Source organism: Rhopalosiphum padi, chromosome 1 (genome assembly GCF_020882245.1).
Source record: "Rhopalosiphum padi isolate XX-2018 chromosome 1, ASM2088224v1, whole genome shotgun sequence".
NCBI classification, from domain to species: Eukaryota; Metazoa; Arthropoda; class Insecta; order Hemiptera; family Aphididae; genus Rhopalosiphum; species Rhopalosiphum padi.
The window spans coordinates 53,734,020-53,757,242 of NC_083597.1; the positions used below are offsets into that span (position 1 = coordinate 53,734,020).

The following is a 23,223-nucleotide window of genomic DNA, read 5'->3' on the forward strand; positions in this document are numbered from 1 at the left end:
ACAAACAACGGGGCCGCCGCCGTCGCCCGACCGCCCGTCCGGGAGATTTACCGCGACGCCGGCTGTGGCAGCGACCGCGGTGGAATGGTGTCGGGCCGGGCGGCTGGCCACGCCCACACGACAGCCCATTGGCCGCGTGGTCGTCCCCTAGTCCGCCACCGACGACCGTAGCGCGGCGCGCGCGCGCCGACCGACTGATCGCGGAGACGGTGTAAAAAAACTACCTCGCCGGTTCAGTCTGTACGCGCGCAAGCCCGTGTGTACGTTCGTCGACGTCGCCGCTAATAAACGTTTCGCGTGCGCCGCTGTGTGTGCTGTGTCCAGCCGCTGCCGCCGATCCTTACGCGAAAAAGAGCATGCGCGCAACCCAGGACGACAATAATAACATTATATAGATCGTGGCCGGAGCAGGACGACGACGACGCCGAAGACGATTTTTTTTCACTTCATCCTTATCATTACTTTCGCTTCGTTTTTTTTTTTCCGTTGCCCACTGCTGCCACGGCCGTTGATATTATAAATTCAGTGCGTTTTCGGACTTCCGGACCCAAAACCCGCGACATCCCAGTAAACATTACATCCTTCACCAGAACACCATATTATTATCATACTTCCCCGAAGTCGTAATAGTAATCCGGAGCTTCACAGCCGTCACGTATTTAACCGTTGCCGCTTTCTATCGCGAGTCCACTTCCAGCGGTTTCTTGTCGACCGCGCCAAACGGTAAGTTATTTATACGCATATTTTATTTTATTTATTTAGTTTTGATTTATAAATATTTTGTATTATTACGTAATGTGATAGGTACATACCTACTTGTATTGTTGTGAAAACGTATCGTTGGGGTAAATTTACATGTTTCTAAATAACGCCACGCGCACGGGTTTATCCTGCGTCGTCACATCGTCTACGTTAACTCTATTTACATTATTACTATTATTAATTATTATTATTTAGGTAATAATTAATAATAATATTATAATATGAGCGATTTGATAATATATCATTGTAAAAATAGGTTATTGGCGTAGATACTTGCGATTTTTCCTAAACAATCCGTAAATAGTCACGTCACCGCATGAGCGGGTATTGCGCGTGCGATTGTCTGTTGTGTGATATTCCGATATCGCAATTGCAACGACCATAATAATAATATACCTGCGATAGTGAGATATAATAGTAATAATAATAATAATGTATAATATTGTTATTATTCGATATGCATACGAACCGACAACGACTGCATGTCGCGAAATCGTCAACAGATTGACAATGAACTGGTTTTTTTTTTATAGAGTTTTACAAACATGTTAACAATGACTGCGATATACAGCCTAGTTTTTAAAATACAATATACATATACAATTGTATTGGGTATAACATTTCGTCTTAAACGTAATATTTAAACTTATTGTCAGTATATGTCACTATAGTATATATAGTATTATAGTTTAATATAATATCCTCTTTGTATAGTAAATAATAATAATATCATGTTATACTATTATATTATGAAGATAATATACAAGCGTACACATTAGAAGATATTATTATTATTATTATTGTAAAACCATAACATACCTATAATAATTATACTGAAACATAATCATTGCGTAATAATGGAATTTCTAAATAGTTTATTTAAAAATGTATTTATTTCATAAAAAAATCTTTGGATTCAAAATAATATCACATATTATAAAATATAAATGTATAAAAGTATAAAAGTAATTTATACTTGTTAACGTTTATTTAAAAATATAGATAACCTAAAATTTAAACATCAATTTTATTTTATTCAAAATTGTGGTTAAATGTTCTGCAAAAGATAAATAATATTAGGTATACAGATTTAGTAGAAAAATATCATTTCTTAATTTATAAATAATAAATATCTGGTAGGTTGGTAAAATATAATAATCGTATATGGAGCCATGGAGGACAATTTATTTATAAAGATAACCGACTTATTATATATGCAAGTAATAAAATATTACCTACTTCTTTTAAAATTTAAGCAAAACCCATTATGTCTATTTTCTACATAATAATAACTGTACAATTAATATAGTACATATTATTTACCCTTAAATATAGACGAATTGATTTTTATTTTACACTGATAGCTCGACTGATAGGTAGCTGTTATCAGCTGACCCTAAATTTATAGTAAATCAGAAGTAGATATAAACAGTATACATATTTAATAATCAAAATTAAATATGATGATTTGTTACTACATATATATCTGCTTCATATAGAAACTAATTACAGTAATAATATTAAAATAAGTGCCTAAAAATCTTGACAAATGGTTTTTGTATTTATTAAAAATTAAAAATTAGAAATTTTAATTTTAATTATTATTGTATAGCCGCGCGTATAGGTATTATATTCTATATTAATAAATAATGAATAAAACAATTGACTTTTTGCCAAACATATATTATATTAAAAACAATAACCTATGAATAATTCATTAACTTTTGATGATAATAATAATAATAATATTATAATATTATAGTATATATATATATATATATATATATATAAATATATACCTATGTATTCTCAATGAGGTACACTGACGTTTTGTATTTAAATGGTTCTGGTTTATAAATATAATTTTTACTCTTGGGATCATTTTTCAAAGATTTATAGTGTATATATTTTAGCGAGTTTATTCTGCCAAAAATCTACACATAATTTACAAATTTATGAATTTTATTCTCTTTAGCCAACTCTGTGTTTGATAAATAGATAGATTTATGTCTCATAGCGTGTCTGGTGAAGAAGTCGAACTTTGTTAGATACGCACGGCTGCTGTGCCGGTGCATTATTAGTAATTTTTTTTATGTGCTTCTTCGTTTAATTTATTTATCATATTTATATCATACATCTTAAACACATACGCTCTCATAAAAACCTGCATCCCACTCGATAAAAATATTCTACTGCACACGTCATATAAATACTTAAGTATATAATTACAATTATTGTAATATACATTAATACCTATTATTATACGAGTTGTATGTCGAATCGCTTGTATATTAAAATCGAAACGATACTGTTCTAATAATATAATAAACAATAATAGTACCCCTACCTTACAAATGAGTTGAACGATATATATATATACGATAATCTCATTTTATCTGTTGGAAAATAATGAGTTATAACTTATAACTTAAAAGATCTACAACGATGTATCTCATAATAATATGGCGCTTGCGAGGGGGGTGGCAGAATAATTTTTTAACGTTAACACAGATCCGTCATCGATCGAACGTATACACGCGGTTATCTCCAGTACATACAGATAGATTACTGTGATCACGTGTCAGGTTGATTTCGACCCACTCCACGCAAGTTTATTTATTTTAATTTTATGGGCACCACACACACATTTTACAATCATACATTATCTCAAAAAAAAAAACCAGTATAATATATATATATAATATATATAATATTAAATGTGTGTATTATGTACACACGATGACGACCAGACGACGACGGCGGCCACGTAAAACCGGATCCAACGAAACGATTTCCATGTTCAAATCGCGCACCACCACACACGATCAATAATAATAATATTATGCGCGTGCGATCACCGCCGCCGTAGTCCGTTCGTGGTGTCTGTATACATATTATTATATATTAAATATATTATAATCGTAATAACGATTAACACGATTTAATTAAAAACGTCTATAGCGATGAATCAATTTACTTGATATAGAAAAAAAATTACATGCAACCACAGTTTTTTATTCCGCCGATTATACATTTTTTTAGGACACATTTACATTTTTTTTTTATTTAGGACTGATACTTATAGTAGTTAGGACTGGACGATATGCCACGTACAGCGAATGATATACATATCATTATATTATTATGTCAGAATTGGTTAATAGTGATATATATATATATAATGGGTAATGTGATAATATTGATAATGTTGATAATATTTGTAGTCATGAAACAGAAAAAGATTTTTCGAGCGTAATACTATTTTCAACCGTGAAAATATGAAATAATTTATCGAAATAATCTGTTATATAACAATTTTAGGACCATGTATAACTCGATGTATTAAATGGTCAAGCGAATTTGTCCTTGTAGATTTACCAAATCACTAGAAAGGAAATTAGTCCCTTTCTAAATCACTTGGTCCTAAATAGCTCGATTAAAATTCATTTTTCGCAAAATCAATTGAACTATATCTAATATATAAAATACAATTTATAATATAAATGTGTATAATATTATTATGTTGTGGTCGAATAATATTAATATATTATACACAAATATATTGGTAAAATAATAAATTATAATAACTGTTTTCATTTTATATGTATAAATTTAATAACTATACAGGTATAGGCAGGTAGGGTGTATTTACTATTTAGGTATAACGCACATGGCTTAAAACTAGTTAAAACACAAGGTGATTCTTATATGGCCATATAGTTATTTTCTCAGTACCTACTTATATTTGTCTTTTGAAAAATATTTTTTGTTACTTATTTATACTTTATATTACCCTTATTCATTATTATACATTTATACATATAACATTTTTATTCTTCCTATTTTTATTATAACAGTTATAATTTTCAAGTTTTTACTTTTTTAAATCACAACTTATTTTTTTGATTTTACATCTTTAAGCAGGATTTCGATGAGTTCATCTATAAATAAGCGCATAAAGTTCACTTTGCGGGACACCCCTGGTATATATCTGTGCAGAGCGCTGTTCTTCGAGGGCTACTTCTCTTATTTGACTATTCTTGGAAATATTGGTAAATATTTTTATAACCGATCGATAATCGTCATTAGATAAAATAAATTTGGATGTTCATGAACGTTCCAAAAATTACTCGTACTTCTTAAGATATTGTTGTCTGGTTCATGATAAAAGAAGTACCACATATAAGACGATATATAAAACGTGTGGACGACTGCTGCAGCATCAACAGACGTATACTATGTATTTTATAATATAGCTAGCCCCTCTACGCGTTTATGTCATAAAAATGTATAAGAGTATATACGAGTATAAATATAAAATGTATATGTATAGAGACGGCACAACATTCGCAATCGTCTGCGCGTGTATAATAATAATAATAATAACAACCACAACGTATATTATATTTATTAAATGTATACATCATAAATCGCGATCGAGATTTACGGGAATCGCGCGGGATCGACGAGCAGCGGCTTGCCGATTTATAATATGCCTATAATATATTACGTAGAAAAAACCAAGAAAAGCATACGGACGACGACCGCGACGCGCGTGCTCCGCCGGCACAATAAATGGTCACGGGCACCGGAGACCGGATCCGCAACGGTATTTGGATCAAGGATGCGCCGCGCGTGCGCGCGTCCGTCTATAGACATGCAGTCTTGCAATAAATAATACTTTTTTTCGTATTCAGAATATATATCTATTCGAATGAGTAACACCGATATAGTATTTGGAAATATGAAATACATCACTATTAGAAAATATTATAAAACTGTTTTTATATTTTGAATTTGAAATGGTTAATTTTCATTTTCTTATATATTATTATCATTTCCTCCGTCTTACAATCGTACGGACTCGAAAAATTCGTGATCAGCATTTTCGATTTTGTATAGTAACCTTTAATCTCGTCTTTAATATAGAGTACCTATAAATTGACCTATTATCACATTTTAAAGGTTAGAACATTATCTGTGTTTTCACATGCGTATTTACATTTTTAATCAAGAATTTTTAAAATTTAATATTTTAAATACAGGTACCACCTTATACTTGCTTAAAAATTAAAATGTCGTAAAAAACTCACGTAAGAATAAGATAATATTCTTACCTTTAATAGTTTTGGTCAATTAAAGGTTATTACATAACATTGAATTAGTTGAATATGAATTTGCGTATATTTATACATTATTTGTCATGCGTTTTAAAATACATCGCGTTGAAATATATTAATAACAACATTTAACAGGAACAATTGGTCTTAAAATATTATTTTATAGTATCATTCTTTATTAAATAAAAAATGCTTTCTTAACCGAAATAATATTTGATTTTCCTTGGTTGTCGAGATGTTTTGGTGTTGTACTATACGAAGTGCCTTGATTTTTCTCTACGTTTGGGCGACGACTGACAGGGAAAATAATGCGCGTAGCAACGGCATATTATTATAACTAATAAGATAGATACCTAAGTATAATTCTAAAAAAATAACATCGGTTCAAAGAGCAGCAACAGTGTAACACGCGCTCGATAACCTATTTATGATAATATTAATATTCGATTGTACTTATTATATATTATAATGTGTAAACGATTTAACGGTGATGTGAAATGTGTTATAAACTATTATGTATAATTATCTAAACGCTATGCGACTGATAGCAGTTGATTACAGTGATTACAGACCACTGTACACATATTATCTAAATGCATGATATATTATTATATGTTATCTATAATCATTAAACATGGATTGGGACTTCTACCGGTTGTATAATATTAGTATGGACGTAGAAAAACATCATATTATACAGTACAAATTCGAAATTATACATCACACAGTTTTGCATAACATTTTAGATTTGAGGACTTTACGACTTATGTACCAAGTTTTGTGCACCAATATGTTATTCGTAATTCGTGAATCAAATTATTGTTGAAAATGTAACTTCAAAAGATTACTCAGGTACTAAAATACTATAGATTCGGTTTGATCTAAAAAAAATCATTATATTGATAGATTTTATTTTTAAAATGTAAATATGGGCAATCAGTTTGTAAGGAAAAGAAAATTTTTTAGTAATTCATATATTTTCATACCCAACTTTTATGATAACATTTTTTATCAAAATATGCAGCAGTAGTAAACTATATATACTATGTTTTATTAGTATTTATTTTTTGGTATACCTATATATTCTTATAAATTAATTTATTGTTTTAACAAACACATGCTGTGCTTATTTCTACGTTATTTCTAATGCAGCATATTATATTATGATTATATTTTTGGGACACATTTTAATGTTTTTTTTTAGAGTTATGATACCCTGGAAGTTGAAATAATTCTCATTGCGTATATACTATCTACTATCAATATTTAGATACAGCAGAACCCAGAGATTTTATATTATATATTATTTTTATACGCGCGCGTACGGTTTTATTTTTTTTTTAGTGTTTCGTTGTTTTTTATGGGGAACGAAACCAGTCGTTGACTAAAACGTAAAATAATACATATATGTAGGTAAGCAGTCGTTAAAATATCCTCTCGTGATGCCTACCGGAAAAAAACCCGACCTTTATGTCGGAGGACAACAAAATAAAACCGATAAAAACGAGTCGCGTCTTCGCCGTCGCTGTATAATATAGTATATTATTATTATTATATATATAATATACAGTATACATTTGTAGGTATATATACACGCGTGCGTCTGTTGCAGCGGCACACGCTGCAAGGTGTGAACACCTCTAAAACTAGTTATTTGTCGTAGAAAACCCGCGGGAGTAACGTGCAGGTGCATTTCTTGCAGTAAATGTGCCGATAATAATATGACATTTAATAACTATACTTGTAAGCGTACTCGGAGAACAGATTTTTTGTACGTACATTCCGGATCTATAATATGTAATATATTTAGGAAAAATCTCCTTTTTAAACAATGATAACTATTGTTACTCGTCTGTGTCTGACAAAAGCTATATATATATATTTAGTTAGTTAGTTATTTACTAATAACGCATTATGAGAAAAATAGTAAAATTTTCTGATAATATAATATTATATGGTTAACCAAAGATTACATCTCACAGTATAACAATGATAAATGTCAATAACCTTATAGATAATAATATACCTATTATAATAAATATACTGTATTTGAATGTTCAAACTAAAGGGTTAATGGCCATGAGATATAATAATATTAACTAAAAAAATCTTGTTATGAATTCTAATTATTAATAAACTTTAAAATATATTTTAAATTATTTTTTTCATATTATTGATTATTGGCCTATAACTATTGACAAATTCAACGATTTTTATGTATTTATTAATATAAAAATATAGCTAGATATGTATGTATTACTAGTTTTATATAGAGTATAGAAATTGGCGGCTTTCCATCAACAACCTAAAACGCTAAAAAGTTTTGAGATTTGTGCAACATTTTTGTTCGGGCACTCGCATCATATTGTTGTTATTTTAGTTTACCAACGTAAAAAATAAATAAAATATAATGACACTGAAATGGTATTTTAGAAAACCCATTCAGAGCGTGGTTACGGCTAGTTAAACTACACAAACTCGTCAAGTTTGAAAATTGGTTCAGTATTTTTTTTATTTCCCCAGCCCGTTAATATTTTCCTCATTCACTAGCACACGGAAAGCCGAGTAGGTGTGTGAAATTAACGTTCGGAACTGCGATCGCATAAATAGGTATGTTATTAAAAATATATATACATGTACTTGGGTATACGATCGCGTTTTTCGTAGTATTATTATTATTATTATTATTCTCGTATTTATGTAACAAGGGTTTCGAATTACCGCTGGAATGGTTTTCGCGTAAATAGAATGTATTTTTTTTTTTTTATTATACCTTCACAGTAGTTCACACATTACATATTATTGCAGTGTATACGATTTCGCTCAAATTCAATTTAATATTTATTCGCGTTTTTCGCTCTCGCCGCGCGCATTCTAATAATAATAGTAATAATCATGTGACGCGGCGGCAGAAGAACCGGGCGGAAGAAAAAAAACCTCTAAACAAACAACATAATTATACACATTATATATATATAGGTAGGTAGGTAGGTACTAGGTAGATACACATACGGTATAAAAATTAATCGTTCGACACGAGTAGACAGAAGCCGAACGCGGAAAAAAAAACCATATAATAAATATATATATTAAATACAGTGTTTATTTCATCGTAAATATAATAGAAAATACAAGAAATTGAATAATAAATCTAGTAATCGTAAAAAATATAATTCAAATTGTAAAATGTAATTCATTTTTTTTTTGTCTAACACCGGCCATTAATTTTTAAATCTTATTTACGCAGTTGTATATTTTATTATTTACAATTAATTTTATATATCAACATTATAAAATATGTTTAACTCGAATTAAGTTGTATAATCGTTGGTATATTTATCATGTACCATATTAAAATGTCTAGTATACCTATTATATTTTAAGGAATTGCCATGGTTTACGATAAACAATTACCTAGTTATAATAATTTAATGTATGTATACATTATATAATTGAACTAAAAAAAAATTATTTAACAAATTGGTTTTTACCAGTTTAATTTTGCTTTGAAATATATAAATATCATTTATCTCGACCACGAGACTAAAATTTCAAATTAGTTTCTTTAATTTTAGTTTACGATTTATATATATATATATATATATATATATAATATATAATATATACTACATATTTGTGTTAAAAATTGTGTTAGTCACCAAATTTTCTCTAAACATAAAACTGCAAATTGCACTAAAAATGTTTGATATCTTAAGTCGAGATGAATTATAGTTTACTTGGCAATAAATCTAGTAAAACATCACAACAACACGTGAGTAATGAGATTACGAGAATGCATCGAAGTTTGAGCCCATATATATCTATATTATATATTACCAGTATACTATAATAATGAAATAGGTACACGGTCAGTACGTCTCGTCGCTTTTAATTTAATCTAAATTTTCACTGTATTATAACGCGATTCGCAAATGTTATTTCCGCTTTTATTAATAATACATATTCAGAAACAAAATATTAGACGTCAATGACATCATAGGTATAATATGTTTATAAAAAACTATTATTTACCTTTATTTACACCATATATCTGCAAACGTATGGATCGTATGATTTATGTATCTAATCTTTATTGTAATTAAGATATGTAATATGATGGCGGGGGAGGGGAATTTGTGGTAAATATTTCACTATTTCGCATAATTATTATATTCAAATGTTTAAATGGTAGATTTTTTTCCTCAATATTATACAATCGGCTTAATACTTTAAGTTTGTATAATATATGTGTGTACAGCGATAAAAAATAAATAATTTGCTAAAAATTAAAATAAAATAAATTGAAATAATTTTACATTAATAAACGGCGCGCCGTTTTAAAAAAAATCAGAATTACCCACAGGGAAAATTTTTGGATTTACAGATCCAGCTCACACCCGGTTCGTTATGTTCGATAAAAATAAAAATGGTTTCGTTTTATACGCGTATAATAATAATATAATATACGTCGAGGGCGTGGTGAGTGTTCGATGTATATAATACAAGCTAGCATTATATATTATAAAGTCGACGACACGTCGATAGTATTTTCGCGTCGATTTATTAGCTATCCGACCGTGACAAATCCCCCGATCGCGATCTACAAGCCCGATAAAACTCGTGCACAGCGTGTCCGATGCGATCATTTCGATATGGCAGTCTGACTCGGCAGCGGCGCACCGACGTACAATATAATAACCACGGCGTTTCGGTATTTGCCGCGCATCTTAGCATTTATTTTCATATATACGTACATAATATGTATACTATATAGGTATAATTATGTGTGCTGTATATACACTTCATTTTATACACCGGCGAACGGCACGCTATGATAGACGACGATCGATTAGACACACGGAGAACAGATGTATATAGAGTTTTGTTTTTACGCCCAAGTTTGGTTTACCATTGTCGACGATGATCCAATAAATAGTACCTATAGAGACGAGCTGCAGTCGCCTAAAAAAAAAAAAAATAATATATATTGCGACCAAGAGACAGACGATTTGTATGCATGGTTATAATTATAATGCAAATTGTGTGTTGTACGTGGTTTTTATATTGTAAATAGGTATATATCTATACATTATTTTGTTCGCCATTAACGCGCGTCACTGCTGTGGTCTCAAAAAAAAAAAAAGAAAGAAAAATGACAATATTTTAATGTGGCGGAAATACAAAACGATTTGTCGAGACTTAAATGTACTGCCGTCATATTAGTAGGTATTATATTATTATATTTCAAACAGACCGTAATAATTGTAATTTATTGATTTCATTTGTGTATATAAACTGCTGACACAGGCTTAAAAATATTATATAATGTGTATATATCTATGTACGACTTTTAAGAAAATACTCTCTATTATTTGGAATCCGAGTAACATTGTAATAAATGTGCTTTCTGTATATAAAATCATTATTTACATAATACAAATTATTAATGCGTAATAATATCATCTACCACGCGTTTCAGACATCAATTAAAACTCATTTAATTATAATACCGTAGCAACACTTATAACAGTAGGAATATTATATAGTTTCGTATCCCTCTGAAGTTGTAGTATTCTAAACTTATTATAATATATAATTCGTATAATATGTATGTGCATAGTCATATTTATGCTTACTACTACAATAACTGGATTAGGATTCCTGAACAATCAGATTCGTCAAACTTTCTACAGTATTATAATTTCTAGTACCTAAAGCCTTATTATAGTGTGGCGAGTTAATAACATATTATATTGTATAACTTATGTCTTTAAATATTGGAATAAAGACCCCATAATAATTTAACTATTACTTTACAACAATAACAACAACAAAATAGAAACACTTGAATACATATGGTTTGATTAAATCTTAAGTGAAATGGGAAATAACTCACGGAAATAAAAATTCAGTCCAAAAATTATTTTTAATATGGGTATAATACCTAAATATATCTATCCAACGTTATTAAAAATGCGATTATTTCAATTGGATCGTTAATACTAATTACTGACTATACTACCGTGGTGAAACGATTACTATATATTGAAGTACCAGTAGTATATACAGTATATAGTGTTGATGCGTATGTACTAATAATCTAATAATCAGATTCTATACATTTAAATTAAAAATGTGTGGAATAGCTGAAAATGAATATTTTTATACGAATATATTAAATCATATAAATCATAAACACATCTCAGAATATAATTGTGTAATTGATGATTACTATATATATATATATCGACTGTTATATAAAAGATATGCTATCTTGAGATAATTGTCGAAAGTAGCAATAACGCTTTTAATATAATATATGGTATTCTAATGCATTCGTAATAAGCATAATAATATGTTATCGAAACCGAATCGATATCTTTTTTTACACGCCTGCGTTTAAATAGGATCAACAACGAAAAAACGTAATCTTTTTTGTTTTGCCGACCGCCGGTATAGAAAACCCTGTTATCGTATATACGCATATCACATATAATAATATTGAATAATAATATATTATATACAATGACCAGTGCTCCGGAAAGAGAGTTGCCTTTAGATTAAAGGTACCTATAGGTCTTAAACCGTTGCCGACGATAACCTCCGGGCGTTTCGCGGTTATCTCTTGGACTGCGCTCTCGCTGCCACCGCACCCGTTGACCTTTTTATCCGGCTCTCCCTCACTATCATCTCCCGCACCGTCTTTATTAGCCCTCGTTGCAGCACATTTAAGTATATAGTACACAACTTCCAATAAACAACGTACTGAACGTGTTATCTAATAAGTGTTAGCCCGGATATACATTTATTATATAATATTATTACTATATCATCTTTACTTTACAACGTTATCATTATTATTTATTATTATTTGTATGAAAAGTTGATTTTCGATTTTTCTCTTTTTTACTCGACACGAGTGTGTTACTTACACGTTAAACGCGCTATATCGTTTCCATCGATCAAACTGTCTAAATCGTGGATTATTTGTTACAGTGTTACAGTAGTCCGAACCACTCTTACTCCAACAGCAGCAGCAACAGCAGCAGCAGAATCATTGTCGATGACACCCTCGTCTTCGCTGCCGAAAGACTTCAACTAGTGACACGCAATCGTTGCACGCGAATCACTTGTACCACGCGTCGCATTGGCAGCCCTGATGGGCGTGTTTGAAGACCTGGCCAATCAGAAACCCGGAATGCATTGGGTGAGTACACGGTCATTGGTGAATTTCGCGTAAGTGACACGCGTCAAAAGCTCGTAAACCATAATGTTGTAGTCACGCGGCGTCAGTGTAGGCGACGACGCGTGATGTGATCGACTGGATGTGGAAGTCCAAAGTCTTTTGGCTTAGGCGCTGTTCCGCCGATTCAGATATATATATCTCGATCACGACCTCTGCTGTTTTTTACCATCTAGACATATAGTATAGCTATAGGGTTTTCCCGCATTTGAAAATATTTTGTTTGTGCCCAAACCGTAGAGAGGGGGACTGCGGATAAGGAGGTATGCGGCCGAGTACAACCCAGCATATTATTGTTAGTGTACGTAGCGAGAACGTACACGGACGAACGGTATACGGTAAAAACCACTCGGATCGGCACGAAAATCAACAGTCACAAAAATTAAACAAATACCGGTGCTGCAGAATAGGTCGGAATTCTCGGATTAATCAATACCGACGGGGCTTCAGGTACTTACAACCCGATTATAGATACATATAACAATAAATTTTTGTTTGTGGCTGAGAGGGCTGCGCGAACACGGGAGCGCGCACCGATGTATAATTCCGTGAGGCATTATTCGCATTAAAACTGGGAAATGTTATTTCGTATATTGATAGAAATCATCGACGCACGATCATCGATTTCCCGAACGGTTTCGATCGCCGAATCACGGACATCGTCGCAAGTGGTGCAGCGTATATTGTATATAATAAACTGCCCCAGTGCAGTATTTGTGTTTATAGTTATAGTTGTATTATATATTAGTATAATATGGAATAACGTAGGTGTCGTGTTGGGTTCGCATATTGTCCGAGTTTACCAATTATTCAAATCCCCACACCGTATTATTATCATTATATTGTGTCGACGACCGCTGCCAAACAATATTATATATGAATGCAACAACATAATAATATAAATGTATATAAGAAGCAGCGCGTATTGTGCGCGTGTGGTGAACGAGAGAGAGGTGAAAAAAACAGTTCAATGTTCGCGCTAAACAGACCGAGATAATGCGATTTTGTGGTTCCCGTAATCCTCTTGTTGTTCGAAATTCGAGTGGCCGTGCAGTACACCCTCTAGTAGTGGTGTGGGGGGGGATGAAAAATTTTTTGCCAGCCGTATTAGGTATATATCATAATGAATATAGGTGGTTTTTATTCTAAATCGCTGGAAAGACATTTTATTTTTGTATATATTATTATGTTTTGTCCATTTACCTTGAGTCAACTCGTGTGGTTATTCGTGGTAAAAATGATCGAAAAAAAAAACGTGACTGGAGTATTTAAAACTGGCGTAAAGGAAGATAAGTTTGTGTGATGATTGGAGGGGTGGGTGGTGATCAGAAAGAGGAGAAGTAGAAGTCTCAAACGTACGTATACAATAATATTATGCATCTGTTAAAAACGTACGCACCGGGAAAAGCTGCTGGTCATCGTCATCGAGGCCTAGTCGATATTTTAATAATAACAACAACAACATCAACAACAACAACGGACTTTTCAAACTGCAACAGTGTCGAACGGCTCGGGCGGCGGACAAAAGGCACGACCGAAATAAACGCAATAATAGTAATATAATAATAATATGAAAAAGAGAAAAGACGCGGCATTGCGATTCTCACCGCGGCAGCCGTCCAAATTACTATGTATAATATTATGCAGCGTGTGTGTGTATATATAGTCAGCGCCATGTGTCCGTTGTGCGTGTGTGTGTTATTATTATGTGTACACCGTCGAGAGTTATTAATGATTGGATATCTCTACGCGATATTATGTTGTATAGTAAATATAATGCATATAGTTTGCCGGCCACTAGAGTCGGCGGACGACAATGCAATACGAATAATAATAATAACGTTATAATATACTGTTGGAAGTATGTGAGAGAGTGCGTACTATACAATACAACATAATATGTACCTATATATTATCTCTATAGTAAGTCATTGTGAGCTGCTGCACAACGACTTACGTTAGTATAGGTATACATAATAATAATATTATAACATAATCGTGTACAGGGTGATTCAACAAGCATGCTCACCCCAGTCACCCCTATATTGTCTTCAGTATTGCAGTTATTCATAATCTGATTTTTAAAATTATTAAATACCTAATGTGTTTTATAATTATATTTTAAAATCCTTGAGTATTTTTGTATTACTAAAAAGCGTCCTGCGTAGATGCAAACTTTTGTAATTAAACGACAACTCCCTCTTTTCTACTGTAAACGTCAGTGATTAATATAAATTTATCAACATTTATTATTCTTGTAAAACTATTTTTTAGGACTTTTATACTCTTAGTATAAACATTTTAAAACCTAAAACATTATACTAGTTTAAATTTTAAATTAGGTACATTAATCTATTTTTAAAAATTGTGGTTTTTATTTGAAGAATACTTCTTTGTAAGTATCACCAAACACCGTTTCTTAAGTAGTACAAAAAATCCCTAGAATTTAAAATGATTATCTATGAAATATATTTAAAAAATTTAAAAATTAAATTAGAATAAATTAATTATTAAATGAAAAATAGGACTGAGCTTGCTTGACAAATCATCTTGTATTTAATATTTTTATTACATTATTCAATTATAGGATTGCTAATGGAAGCTGCTTACATTATAAAACTTTTTGCATGAGTTCTATACAGTCAATAAAATCCCAACTCCACTCGTATTAATGCGTCGTCACAATTTCTTAGGTTTTCACTTCACTATTCACGGATCACTCCACGATTTCTCAGGACGAAATAAAGAAATGTTAAACCGTCTTTTAAAATAATAATAATCACAGAGTATACGGTGCGGGCGGGTTTATTATTATTATTTTATTAGGTCGACGATTGCCATGCGCGGGTGGGCGAGGACGAAGGGTTACAGATGACCGCCGTCGTGTATTATTTTATTTATTTTTATTTTTTTGATTTGTCATTTCAACAAGGGCAAACCCTACGAGCGCCTGACATCTGTCCTTACCCTATTTGACCCGGTGGCAGTGGAATAATAATAAAATAAAAAAAAAAACCAGGGGCATTCGAGCACAATAACCACTCGATAATACACTCGTCGCCGTGACCTTTTATTATTATTGTGTTACGTATTTTATATAATATAACTATATAAATGCATATATAGTGTAGTGGTGAATGGGTATTTTTCCCCGAATAAGTGTGGTGTGAAGTGAAGTATCTGCGTGTAAGCGCGTCAGTGTGTATATATGCGAGAGAATGTTGATTTGGCGGAATTCGGTAGCGCGAGAATAGTAATGATAATAATATGTAATATAACGAGACGCATGTATAGGTATATATAATAGTGTATATAAAAACTCACCTGAAATAGAAAACTCTTCCCGCCTTGTGATTATATATATTTGCGAAAATGACCATTGTCCCTTTTGTTGTGTACTGTGCATTTCTTTTATTCTTTTTTTTTTTTTTGCTTGCGTGTCCATCATATTATGTACTGACGATGGTACTTGACATCCGAGACGACGACTGCGATGACTACGTGTGAGGGCATCGAAATAATAATAATACTAAATAATAATAGAGGGATTTTGCAAACATATTATTTTTACCTCGCTTCGGACCCACCCCGAGGGTTGTCGCCGCCACCAATTTTACCCGCAATCGGTCAAATTTCTTTTTTCGTCTCGTAATAAAAATAATAATATAATACAATCGAATCGCGTGAAAACGACTACTACTGCTGCTGCCGTATCGAACATGTCGTCCGCGTCGTAAAAATTAATTCGCGTGTACAATAAGTAATTCGAGACGCGTTCTTCGTCTAGATTAAAATAAAACCGTGTTATCGATATTTTGTCATATATATAGAATATTGTATATGTATATTATTATATGGACATCTGGTTATGGTTTCGAAAACTGGTTAGGATCTCAATAATTTTTGATACGATCTCGTTTGTATTAGGTCTTTAATCTTTACCTTTATATTTCTCACACAGCCATCAATTTCTCGCTCGCCTCTAAAAGTCCAAACCTAACCTAACCGTTGGAACCGTAATAAATCGTAAATGCACTAGGAATAATTCGTTGAATATATTTAAAAGGACGTTTTAATTTTTGGTTAGTATTTATAATATTATGTAATTGTGTAACTTTGAAATGTTGTAATAATATTTTAACGATTTTAACTTTTAATTAAAATACAATATATTAGTTGATATTTTTCATAACTATAAAACTATAGAAAATTCAACAATATTGGAATCACAAACTTTGAAAATTTACTTAGACGCTAAGGAATCCATAAAAATATTATTCGATATTAGGTATACGTATTTCATTCTATCCGTTCCGTTTCGTTGTGTGCATGTTGTTTGCGTCCGATCAAAAACAAGTATAGTAGATGACATTTAGATACTAAGTATATACAATTTTTTAATTTGTTTCCGTTTAGTCGGTTTGAGTCTGTTCCAAATTAATGTGTGACAATCTCAATATTGTGTATATGGCTATACTATTATGTTACAGTATTCTTACTTTATGTGCCTACATTAAATTTTGAAAATTTCCAAAAACTTACCGAATTTCCAAAGTTGCTCTTTAAAAATTATAATATTATTCCGATGGGCATTGTTATAACATGTTTTTTTTTTGTTTCTTGTGCTCTATATCAGCAGCATGACCGCCATCACACCATGCTGGCCAATCCGTACGACCCGTCTAGAGACCTGAGCCCGAACCTGCCGACCACGTCGTGCCGCGGCCAGGATCTGACCAACGTGTTCGGCGTCGTCGGCGTGGTCGGCGGCGGCAGTGGCGTGCACGGACAGTGTTGCACCTTCAAGTCTGAGTTCGACGACGACTGCGCCACTTCCGATTGCTGCAGCAAAGTGTCTCCGCCGCCGCCACCGCCTCCGATTTCCGTCTTGGGACGTGACGACTACCGCGGCGGTCCGCTGCAAGCCGTCCCGTGCAAACAGGAACTCGACACCGGCCACGGTCTGGGATCGTCGCCCGCCGGACACCATCACAATCACCAGCTACTACACCACCATCATCACCATCATCTGGGCGATGGCTACGGGTCGCCGCCGGAACCGTCCTCGTCACCACCGCCATCCGGTCACATGACGTCTTACGGCGGCGGCGGCGGAGCTTACGAGTCGTCGCCACCCGCCGCCGACATGATGGTCCGGCCGAAACGGGAACAGGCCGAGGTGAACCTGTGCGACGGGTGCGGTTTGAAAATCCTCGACCGTTACTATCTGTTCGCGGTGGACAAGAGATGGCACGCCACGTGTCTGCAGTGTTCCCAGTGCGCTAGGACCCTGGCCACCGAAATCAAATGTTTTTACCGGGACGGAAACATATACTGCAAAGCCGACTACCAAAGGTGAGTCTCAAGTTTTATATAATAACGTGGTACCTATGTCGACAGCAGCCATGGGAAAACTATAATCATAATAGTTATTTCATAATGTTCGTACTTTAAATAAAAAATATGCAATTTCATAATAGTTGAAATACTTTTAATATTGCCACTGCAGTCTCTTAAAAATCGTGTATAGTATAGCTGATTGGTAACATTAAATAGCAATAGATAATCTATGATATTTATTTTAAAAGAATTTTTACAAAAAGTGCGTAGTAATTTTTGCAGTATTTCTATTTTATAGATAATTAATTTTGTTCATTTCTATTCTATGTCTCTCCAAGTCACGAATTTAAAAAAAAGATTTTCCTGTTTTGGTTGTTTACCGACTGTCATTGCAACTCTCCGTGCTAAAACGTTAAACAATTATATAAATATACATGTATAATGATAACACGTAGTTCTCGCAGTCTTACGAGCCTCTCAAATTTCCAGTTTAAGTCGTAACTTTTGTAGATATAACCTTCATTTTCCCGCATTATACAATGTACGTTTATGTGTTAATTTTTATTTTTATATCTATACCTACTCATAATAGTATAAGTACTATTCATCATTAATGATTTTATTGCTGAGATTATACTTTTTTCCTTATCGTAAAGTGTTCGGCTGATCGTGAACGTAATTTCGTAAATAAATCGTTAAAAGTACGTATCATAATTTGTCGTATAAAACGATGGGTCATCCTATTATAGACGATTACAACACCTACACATATACTTACACATATATCTATATGCGTGGTAATACGCGTTGTATCCGTCTGCACTGGGTCGTGGGGGTGGCAGTTATTCAACGTCTTCGGGTGCGTCCGCGATAATATAAATTAAATTAAATCGCGAACGAAAACTTCTGGAAGCAATTAAAAAATATAAAGTCCTGCGACCGCCGCGCGCACACTGGCACCGGACCAACAGACAACCGCACAACCGTTGCACCGTATATACAATATATTTATCTCGTCCTGTGCGTCCCGCCGAGTTATTTCGTAGATCACCTATATATATATATATATTACAATATTACGCACGTGCCCTCGTCGTCGTGACCGCTCGATCTCGCGAACGTATATCTTCTTGTCGGGTCTTCCTCTCTCTCTCTCCCGGCGGTGCACGCGTGGCCACCAATGTGCACACACGCGCCACGCATTCTTCGCGCTTTTAATTAGACTTGCGGGAATAGGAGCAGAACGTATATAACATATAAACACACACACACACACACACACACACACACACACACACACACATACCCATAGATTATAATAATCATAATATAGTAGTATGCTCGTATGTTACTCGAAGTTATATGGTAAATCGTTAAATATTTTTAGACGAAAACCGTTCTTCTGCGGTCGTTAACGTCTCGAAATGTTGAATATCCGTATCTGGTGGTCGTATTGTAATGTCGAACGTATAATTCGCTTGTATCCTACTGCATGTAGAGGATTTCAATTGAAATTGCGTCCCATTTTGATTTTTTTTTTTATATAAATTGCAATTTAGGTATATTTTATATGCCTGTAAATAGTGGTATAAATATTTTTTAATCATAAGTAAATTACGTCAAGGGATATTTTTGAAAAATCAATTTTTTCCTTCCATTTTTTAGATTTAGGATTAACAATACTATAGTAGTTAAAACTTAAAAGTATCGGTTTTGCCGTTTATGATTAGAATATGTACTATTTAAAATTAACTACAGTAAAAATTTGTATGAATGATGTATTCAAATTCTCCCACAAATTCTAAACGAATAATTTATTTTTGTTTGTATATTAGGTGTATACTGTATATATATAATAATAAACGTATCTTTTCCATTATTTTTTTTACTTTTGTTTCCTGATTTTTAAAACTAATATAGTATAATATGTATTACTTTGCATATTTTTTTAAAATAACTCGGGACTCAATTGGCATATTTTTAAAAAAATTCTTGGCCACAATTTATGCAGTTTATGACGGTCACCTTTTTCGGGGACGAGATGTATATTAGGTATGTAGGTACTCTGGGATTCGCAGTGTCGGGTGTAATATCTAATATATATATAAACATTCGCAATAATAATTATTATCATTGTATTGTATCATTGGCGGCGGCGGCACTACGGTGTCGAAAATAATAATAATAACCGTCCGAGGCGATTTATCAAACAGCGGGAAACGCTCGGCACCTGCGCATGACGGGACAACTGCAGTGTACGTATACTTAAACACACACACACACACACACACAAATACCTATATAAATAATTTACATTTATATTGCTATTCGTTCGGGATGCGCCGCAATTAAAATATATTACCGACGGCCCGAAATTACACTGGCTGACCTGGTCTCGGGGTTTTCGCCTCGTTTTTCGCTGCGATAACGATCGCTCGAGTTTTGCGAGCACATAATATATTTTACGACGATATTTAACGTGTGTGTTCAAGCAGTCCGATTATTTTTTAAGTACAAGTATTATATTACAATTATTAATAACGTATAGAAGACTTATACGCTCGGTGTACGCGCGCATTGTACATGATAATAATAGGTATATCATCGTATTTTATAAACTGACATGCCCGAACATTATCCATAAATAACTAATGCTCGAGTCTTATTTAATTTACATCCTTTTTTTTCTAGCCCTTGATAATTATCGCTTGGTTAGTTTTCTATAGACATTAATTTCATTATCTTACGAAAAATAACATTGATGATTTATTGGGTTTTGTAGAATGCACATTTCATGCACGCCTTATCATTTTCTAATGCATATTCGATGTGCTGTTTAACGTAAATATTGGGCGACACTTCGTAATTTACAAATAAAAAGCTTTGAAAATTTAAAATAACGTCTTTGGTTTAAGATTAATATCTTGTGGCCGCCGCGTGTTATGTCCAATAATATTAAACTCTGAAGCTCATATTTTTGCAGTATATTACATCGTGTAACGTGATTATTTACGGGTACTGTAAAATCAATTGTAAATGCAATGAAAGGTATTGAAATACGTTAAATTTTATTTATATTTTATGCAGTTTAAAATCAACCTCCGCCTAAAATATTCAAAGTAAACTTGTCATAATATTGAAAATGTATGACCGTGTGCGGTGAAAATTCATGAATAATAATATATTTAAAAAAAGATAATAATATTTGCATATTTTCTTTTTTTAACGCATCATAAATGTACACATGTTTTATAAATACGTTTTGAGAGCCTTAAATTAACAATAATATAATTATTATTCGCACAATTCCGTCCCAGCAGCAAAAACTACCGGTGACGGCGGCGGCAACGGACGGCCGAGTGACGTGTGAAATTGAAAGGTGCGCACAACTAGTTTTACTGTATAGGTACACACACACACACACATAAAATAATATTATATTTTTTACACATGTAAATATATGTATATTATACGTGTAACCATCATACGGCGGCGCCGGGCCGTGTGAGCGTGTGTGCGGGTCGGCAAGTATGTATTGAACATCATATTATATATATATACCTCGTATGAGCTGTATATATCGGTGTATAATATGAGCATATTATATTATATTATATTATTATTATTATATAGGCGAGTCGTGTAGTACGTTTACGATTTGTGCCGACGAAGAACGCGCGGCGGCCTCGTGTCGATTCGGATGTCTTAATTATCACTTTGGTGTATTGCGTCGTCAACGCGCGCGTCAAAGAATAAGGATAAAAGTCGGTTTTCATTCTTTAGTTTCCTTCTCTCTTTCGTCCGCACTATGAATATATCTATATATAATATTATTATATATACCTCCCTGCGCAAAAGGTCACCGGTTGGGCTGGGGGCCATTGTGTATATGGTACGCCGCCGCTGCCACATGATGGGAACGACGACGGCGACGAAGACGTGTAGGTACCTATAACACATACGCCGAGTATATACACGGTTAACCCACCTATACCTCTATATATATATATATATATATATAAAATAATAAACTACGCAACGAAATCGTTACGAGACACACTGATGCACCATCATGTATGGTAAAAAAAAAGAGAAAAAAAGAGAATAACTCGGCAGAGCGAAAATCGCCCAATCATCGTACCCCGCCCCCGACCGGCTGTCCGGACAGGATCTCTCTCGCGCAACTCTTCGATCTCTTCTCGTTAGTTTCATCTCCGTCGGCTATTATACATATTATATTATTATATACACCTATACGAATCGGCCGTACAATACGACCGTGTTGTGCTCTGTGTGCGCAGCTCGCGCTCTCTTATCGGCGGTCGTATCGGATCATCGCACACTGTGCACAGACGTGACACGGACGACCTGCTGCTGCTGCTGCTGCTGCTATACACACACACACACACACACACACACACACACACACACACACACACACAAATACATATTATATATTATTATATTTGAGTACTATTGTGCACTGTGTAATTTCGTTTCGTGAATTCGCCTAGTAGGCGGCTTCGAATCCCCCGCAGGCGGCAGGTTAATCCGAGTTTGTATATATATATTTATAATACTGACATGTAATAACGGTGAAACCACCCTATTTTTATATATTATATATTATGTACTTTACACCGACCATAATCATCCCTGAATCACGCGGTTATGCGTATGTTAAAATTGGAAAAAATAAAAGGAGTGGGATTCTTGGACTTGACAAAAAACAGCGTCCCTCGAAATTATTAAACTCAA

The 23,223-nt window shown here is 33.3% G+C and overlaps 1 protein-coding gene across 3 annotated transcripts in view; it reads left to right on the top strand.

Moving 5' to 3' along the window:
* Nucleotides 1-216: 216 nt before the first annotated feature.
* Nucleotides 217-23,223, top strand: part of LOC132922719 (protein apterous-like) — a 54,183-nt gene continuing 31,176 nt past the window's right edge. Inside the window, exons 1-3 of one of the 3 annotated variants that reach the window (XM_060986382.1) lie at nucleotides 217-723; nucleotides 12,879-13,089; nucleotides 17,762-18,480. In XM_060986382.1, the coding sequence (XP_060842365.1) occupies nucleotides 13,042-13,089; nucleotides 17,762-18,480 (767 nt within the window). In that variant the 5' untranslated portion in view covers nucleotides 217-723; nucleotides 12,879-13,041. Of the gene's footprint in view, nucleotides 724-12,878; nucleotides 13,090-13,394; nucleotides 13,576-17,761; nucleotides 18,481-23,223 lie in introns of those variants that run through there. The other 2 variants (XM_060986387.1, XM_060986394.1) reach the window with 2 other exon arrangements.